The sequence below is a fragment of the Plectropomus leopardus genome, chromosome 8 (assembly GCF_008729295.1).
Source record: "Plectropomus leopardus isolate mb chromosome 8, YSFRI_Pleo_2.0, whole genome shotgun sequence".
Lineage (NCBI taxonomy): Eukaryota > Metazoa > Chordata > Actinopteri > Perciformes > Serranidae > Plectropomus > Plectropomus leopardus.
In genome coordinates this window covers 15,688,385-15,695,654 of record NC_056470.1, presented here as the reverse complement: position 1 = coordinate 15,695,654, position 7,270 = coordinate 15,688,385, and the positions used below count along the sequence as shown (strand labels likewise).

The 7,270-nt window shown below is 41.2% G+C and overlaps 1 protein-coding gene across 1 annotated transcript; it reads right to left on the bottom strand.

Moving 5' to 3' along the window:
* ca6 (carbonic anhydrase VI) lies at window positions 1-6,576 on the bottom strand. The gene is made up of 10 exons (XM_042490958.1): window positions 6,441-6,576; window positions 5,656-5,835; window positions 4,603-4,751; window positions 4,051-4,146; window positions 2,369-2,435; window positions 1,584-1,741; window positions 1,264-1,390; window positions 1,069-1,152; window positions 950-982; window positions 1-848 (listed from the first exon to the last, which is right to left on the bottom strand). Exons 1-10 carry the CDS (start codon window positions 6,529-6,531, stop codon window positions 214-216), a joined length of 1,620 nt encoding a protein of 539 aa, XP_042346892.1. The 5' UTR covers window positions 6,532-6,576; the 3' UTR covers window positions 1-213.
* Between the last annotated feature and the right edge of the window lie 694 nt (window positions 6,577-7,270).

Genomic DNA, 7,270 nt, shown 5'->3' with positions numbered 1-7,270 from the left:
TCACTTGTAAGCCTTTATTAATGATGCAAAGGTATGAATACAATACATGGCTGAAGCTCTACGTTACATTAATGAATGACTTACAGGGGCCTAATACACATTTCATCCTTCATTACATATCTCAAACACATTTTAAACCTCCACCATCAGCAGTGATATTTTGGTTTATTGCAGCATTTGAAAGCTCATGCGAACAGAAGCAGCAGTGCCTCTTCAGGAGCATCTGTACTGGCTGTCCAGCTCCAGCCCTCCGTACAGACTGAGTTTGGTGGTTCCCCAGCTGAACACATTTCCTATCGCGGTGCTGTTTCTCTCACATGACATCTGGTCCCGGATATCTGCTGTGGTCAGCACATAGTCCCACACGTTGACATCAGTCATCTTTCCCACAAAGGCGTCTGAGTTGGAGATGCCCAGTAATCCATCCTGGTCTTTGCCCAGGATGAACTCACCACCAGGGCTGATTGTGTACCCGCTCCTCAGGTACCGCTGCTCCCCCACCATGCCGTTGATCCACAGCTCCGCGCCGCCTGTGTGGGACGACCAGGTGATGCAGTAGTTTGCCCAGTCGTGGGACTTGAAGTTGTGTGGTAGGTTGACAAACTCATTGCCAATCCAGAGGCCAACATCTCTTGCATCTCTGTCCTCGTTGATGGAGATCATCAGTTCGTTGTCGTTGCTGTTACTGGCGTAGGAGATGACAGTGTTGATGCCATCGGCCTGAGGCAGGACATGCATGCAGACAGTGAAGGAGTGTAGCTCCATGGCATGACTGAGGCGGGCCAAAGCGTAACTTCCAGTATTTTTCTCATGGAAGTTCAGCACCAGAGGAAACAGAGCGCGAGGTTCTGAGGGAAACAGAAACACTAGAATCAGACCGGAAAGCGAGAAATATCCATACCTTGAATCATACAGTCTCAGTCAATCAGAATATAAACCAAGGACTCACCATATATAGTGGGCCTTGAGTTGCGAAGTCCACCTTATAGTAACAAAGTTTAAAAAAAAGGGTAAATATGTGCACTTTCATTTCACATCTTGCCATCTATGGCAGGTTTTATGACTCACCTGAATGCATATGCTTTCCAAGAGACGTTATCAGACCCTCGATCTTCAGGAGCTTGGATTCAATCTCATCTTGTCGACAAAAAGCTGAAAAGGCAAAAAGTGACGTGGATTAGACTCAGACTTTGGTCATACACAATGTCAGTTCTGACAAAAAAATGATATCATGTAATCACACTGTTGCAACAAGCAACATACTTCCTTTGCCAAGGCGTGGCAGGAAAGAAGACTCCACCACACGGTCGTTGAGAGGCTGAGCGATGCGATAGTCATTCCACAGTGTCTTGTTGTTCATGTCCATCAGAGTGCTCTCCAGTTTCCTGATCTGAACAAAACAGAGAAAATAAAGCCATGACATTGCAAAAGAAGCCAATTGCCCTCAAATGGTGACAGTCTGGTTCCATATATGATGGAATAGTTGAAAGTTTTACTTTATTTATCAGCTGTAACATTATAAAGTAGGTTTATTTCCCATAATTTCTCAATTTTTGGAACAAAGGCCCTGCGGTCTGCTGTACCTGGTTGTGAGAGAGTGTAATGGGAGTGTCAAACACAGTCCAGAGGATGCTCTCGTAGCAGGGTGGAGTGGTGAGGGAGCCCTGATATCTGAAGAAATGGTTGAGGTTCTCGGGCAGCATAGAGCGCACATCGATGCTTGATATCTGCATCGACTGACCTGTCGGAATCACATAAGAGGAATACTTCAATTTCAAAATGATTATTTTTATCAATTACTCACCTGTTTTAGGGCAAATTTGTGAAGAAAACTTGCTTTTTCTTACATACCTAAACAATGAGCGAACAATCCAAAAATGGAGAAAATTCTTGATACATTTAGTTAAAGGGGTTGTTTTTTAACATGCTCAGTAAACACATGCATTTTCTTTACAACCTTACTATTTAAAACCCTTCTGCACCATCAGTCTCATTCCCAGATGAGAAACACGCCTGGGCAAGCGAATGTGCTTCACCTCGCTTGCCGATAAATGTTACACATGTGCGTAAGTGTAATGATTCAGTAAAAATGCATGTGTTTGGGAAGTACTGAGCACCTGAGTGGAGTAATGAGACTCAGATTATACTGCATAAGTTCTGTGGGAGTTTGTAAACAGATGTTTTGATAAAGTTTTTCTGTTGTTAAGTGTGGCCCCCTTGTAGTGTGGTCCAAATTCATCTAGAATTTTCTGTTTTTGGATTCTTCATTCACTGTGGAAATGTGAGTAAGTGACAGGTGAACTATTCCTTTAATTTCACATAAGACCAAAAGACGACATTCGGTTGATTTATGCGTGCAGTAACTGACCTGCATATTTAATTTTTTCCAGATTGGAGATGAAATCACTGTAGTAGGTGTTCTCAAAATGCCCATCCTGAAAGTAAACCAAAGCTGAAGATTAAATCCTCTGTCAAAACACATGGCATAAGTGTGTACATTATCATTCTGGTTATTCTTTTTTTTTGTCATTTTATTTATAGGCTATGTTATATTAACATTGTATTCACCAAGTAATTTTCAAGATCTGGGTACAACACTTTAAAGGTGCATTATGTACAATCTGGACATAATTTTAGTTTAAAACATCAAAAAAATGAACTAACTCTATCAACTGAGTGTAAAGAAGTAACACCTTTGACGGTATGTTAAAGATGCCAATGTATTGTATTGCAGAGATATGCACTGATAAGCAGCCAGGGACGGGCTGTTCCTTCTGTAATAACACATCCTGGGCTGAGAGGCGATAGTTAGTCACTGTAGCCTCTAGTGTGCCACAGGAGAGGAAGAATAAGTTGAGCCAGCCGGAGCACAGAGTCAATGGATACAGCGTAGAAGTTACAGTCTTGGTCAATGAATTAGTTAATGTGTAAAAAACACAGCAATGGCAGAAGGTCCAGGAAAATGACCATTATCACAAGCAGCTCCCAGAAAGAAGCAACGTTCCACAGCAAAGACAAGAAGCAATGTAAGAGGGCGCAAAAGTAGAGTAAATATCAGTTTGATGCTGAACTCGCAACACTTCTTTTTGACAAGTAAGTAATATTTATTGCGATATATGCACTATTTACAGAAACATATCTTTAGTGTGACTAATGACAACACACTCATCATAAGATAGCAGTCTTATTTTTGACTGGCTGTATTCTTGCTCCGCTGTCAGTTATAAGTTTCCTTTAATTATGACTGATGACTGTAAATTGCGGTTGCATGGACACAGACTGACATTTAAAGGGTGAAATACTGTGCCCCACTTGGTGGGACTGAGTGAAAATGTTTTTCTTTTATGAGTCTTTAAATCACTTTATGAGGGGTAAAAACTGAAAGTGAGTGCACATAAGAGGAAGGCATAATTGATTAATCCTCAATGGGATATAAGATGTCCATTATAATCTCCCCGTGTGTTGAATATAAAAGGTCAAAGCTGAACCGTGATGTTGGTCTCTTAACTGTGATGGATGATTTTATTGTACACATCGTTTGACATTGTTACAGCTAACTTGGTTCACATCCTGTCTGATGTCTGTTGGACTTCTTTTGAGTGATGTTCCCAGATGTAATGAACTGGAATGCGCCTCCTGTGAATCTGAATCATTTGTTACTAAATGAGTTTTTTCAAGCAGCACTAACTCTCAGCCACTCTGTGCCGCTATCACTGTGGATGCCAGCGTTGACGTCTCGCAGCTGACGGCCGCTGACTGTCTGAGGTCCAGAGCATTCCTCTGGAAACAAGTACTCATTCAACATGTCGCTGTGCAAATGAACACTCAATGGAGCCTTTAACACAGCAGGATGACCGAAACAAAGTACCATACACTTCAAAGGCCATTTGGTAACCATTTTACACTACAAAGACCTTTTCTGTAAACTTCCTATTGCAGAAGTGATGATCATTCATTAGAAATAGGGCTGGCATCCGGTGTGTATGGCGAACAACATGGTGGTCAGACAAAGTGGAGTAAAGGGAACAAAAATGTTTATGGCTTACTTACATCATAGAAAAAGGCGAGCACTGCCAGCCCGTCTGGCTTATCTCTGGCTTCAGTAAAGCTCTTGTACTTGTCAGAGTTGTAATGGACGACATGGAGCTGAAAGGCAAGGTGAAAGTGCAGAACAGGTTAGGTGCCAAAATATGACTGAGCACCAGATATTCAGATGAAAATAAAGGCTTCTATGAAATAAATTTGCAAAGACGGCTCAAAAATGGAATCAGAGAAGAGTGTGAGGATCAGTTTTCAAATTAAAGATGTTCTGATATCCGTACTAATGTAATGCTTACTTTACTTTGATGGACTGTTAAGATAATCTGTTGCTCTACATGCTGTGCAACTGCTGTTTCCATGCTTCGTTGTAACTTGTTTCGCTTGTGCATTTTAAAGCTGCACGGGTCTGTCTTTAGAAACTCTCTGTTTGATTAGTGCAGGCTTTGATGAATAGAGGATGTCAGGCCTGTCATCACTGCAAAGGTGAAACCAGATTAGTTTCTGCCCCGTCTTTGTTTATCAAGCCACAAATTCATTTTTAAACTCTTTTTTAAAGCCAACCTCTGCCATGTAACGGATGCCGTCTATGGTGTGCTCTGCTCCGCTGGCCTCCAGGTCCCAGCCGCCCCAGTGCAGGTGCATCTGGACAGCTGTGTATTTTCCTGGGAGGCCCTTGGTGATCACCATAGTGGAAGGCAGGTCGATTTGAACTGTTGCAAATATAAAGATATTCAGTGATACATCAATGAAAACACTCAAAATTCAGCAAGGCTGTAGAGTTTCAGATTTTCAAAGAATAGATTTTAATCTCCAGAGACTTCCTGGTTGAAAAAAAGGTTTGCTCAAAAAGAGACAGAGCAGGGACCCCCTGCTACACATGCTGCATAAAACTGAATTGGAATTGAGCAAATCCTCTGAGTATTTTCAGGTCTTATCTCATTTGCCTGTATCTGCTAAATCAGTATCAGTTGTAGCATGGTTAGGTGCATTACCCTCATGATGGACTTTCCTCAGTGGTTTCTGAGGAGGAAGGTGTGTCAGAGTTTCTTACTCAAAAAAGTTACAAGACAATCTATTGTGACTCACGAGAATATCCCTAAACTTGACATACCGGTAATAATACAGCTGACTGTCCAATATGTATTAGGTGCAGCACAGGGATCAAGCGTTAGCCAGCTCAACTGATCACACAAGAATCCATGGGTAAAAGTTAGCCTTTGAGCAATATTGTTTACTGTAAACTGAATTGTTTTTTGTGTTAGAGTTACAGTGAGAGGTTCTGTAGTCCACCCCAGTGAACACGAAGTCTGCAATAATTCAAACGAATGAGAAGTGGTGCAGTGCATATTTGTAAAATCAGATGAATGTCATGTAATAATATTGGTGCTTTGGAGGAAAAAGGTGCAGACTTGAAGTTCAGGGTAAAGGTTTGAGAATGTGCTAATTGAGTCTTACTGCGCAGAAATTAAAGGGGACTCTTGATATTAAAATGATCAGCAGTGGTCACATAAAGTTTAGTTTATAGTTCAGCAACAGAAACAGTGGCATGGTCCTTTAACTGGGACCTTTGTGCTTGAGTAATTTATAAATTCTCCTCATCCCAATGTCTCTTACCGGAGTGCCCGTTGTTGGTCATTTGGAAATTTCCTTTCTGGGCATCATATCCTGTGAGCTCCAGCTGCAGCATGTCTGGGTTGTGTCTCACACTCCGCCGCTGGATGTCTATTGGTGACTGCTTCTTACCGCCACATGCGGGGTACTTGGTCGCCCAGTGCATCTGGTCCAAATCTCCCTCTGTGCGGCGAAAACCAAAATCATCACATTGTGAAAATCACCCACAGATAACTGAAATTAGGGTGCGACCTTGTTCGAACTATTGCAAGATATCAGTGCTCATTAAACCTTGGTCACATGTTGGTTAAACTGGCACGCACAAGACTTGCTCAACTGGATAAGATTGTGACAGCTGGCTGTGTATGTCCCAGTGACACTCACTCCCAAATTACTTCGTACTGCTGCGCTGTTTGTATACACCTGATAATTTGTCTCTGTGGCTGTCTTCACGAGCTCTTGGTGTAACCGCACAGTCTGACTGTGATTATCCACCGGGGCATTTGGCAAATGTTTGTTGCTGCGCGCAACACAGAAAACATTGCATCCAAGTGCCTCGGGTGGATGTCCAATAATAATGAGAGCCCTTTCATATTATCATATCATATCATATCATTTCATGTTTTATATATCATTATCATATATATATATATAACAAAAACGTACTGGATAGGTTTTCACGTGCGTTTTACGCATCTTTTAATCCAATATAATCCTGCCACTTTTGGTGTTTAAATTATACGAAACAGTTGATGTAAATTCTTCAATCTAAGTAAAAAAGCGCCTACCTGTGTATGTCCAGTGTATTCCATCATGAGGAATCCCAGCACTAACAACACACACCAAAACAGCGGAGACAAACACAGAGAGAAACTCCATCGCTGCGTCTCTGCTCTTCACGCAGGACACTGGCACCTCACAGAGGTTTTCTCTCTGGATTTAAACTGCGAGCGGAGGGAGGTGTTGAAACAAACCTCTGATGAAAACGCCCAGAGCTCTACCCAGCAGCCCCAAAGTGCCAGGAAAGGACTGTCTGTCTCATCTGATGAATGATATTAAAAAAAGAGTTGAAATTTTATCTCTCCGTGTGAAACAACTGATTGCAGATTATTCTGCTCCTGTTACAGGATCAGACTACAGGTAATCACCTCAGGTAAATACCCCTAATAATTCATACCAGGATCAAAGTTTAGTCTCATGTTTGACTTTGGAATATCATCATATAGCATCACAGTCATCACTCTGTGTTTGACGTTTTTTTCTATATTTATTTTACTTTTACCCTTTGAAACCTGGAGCTACATCACTTTCCTTTTGCTGCTCTCAGACCTACCTTTCACAAGTATTTGATCATTTGCTTTTGTGACTGGTGTGAAAGTCAATATATGTGTGTATATGTATATGTATGTATGTGTGTGTATATGTATGTGTGTGTGTGTGTGTGTGTGTGTGCTTGTGTGTGTGTGTTTAAAAATAGCAGATTTAGCAATTTATTTTTTTAAAGCATGGGTAAAATGTTTTACGTTTTGCGTGCCTTATTTTTTTTAACTTTCTTTTTATGTCATTTTTCTAAACTCATTTTCTTGTAATTTTCTTGTACTTTTACTGATTTCTTGAT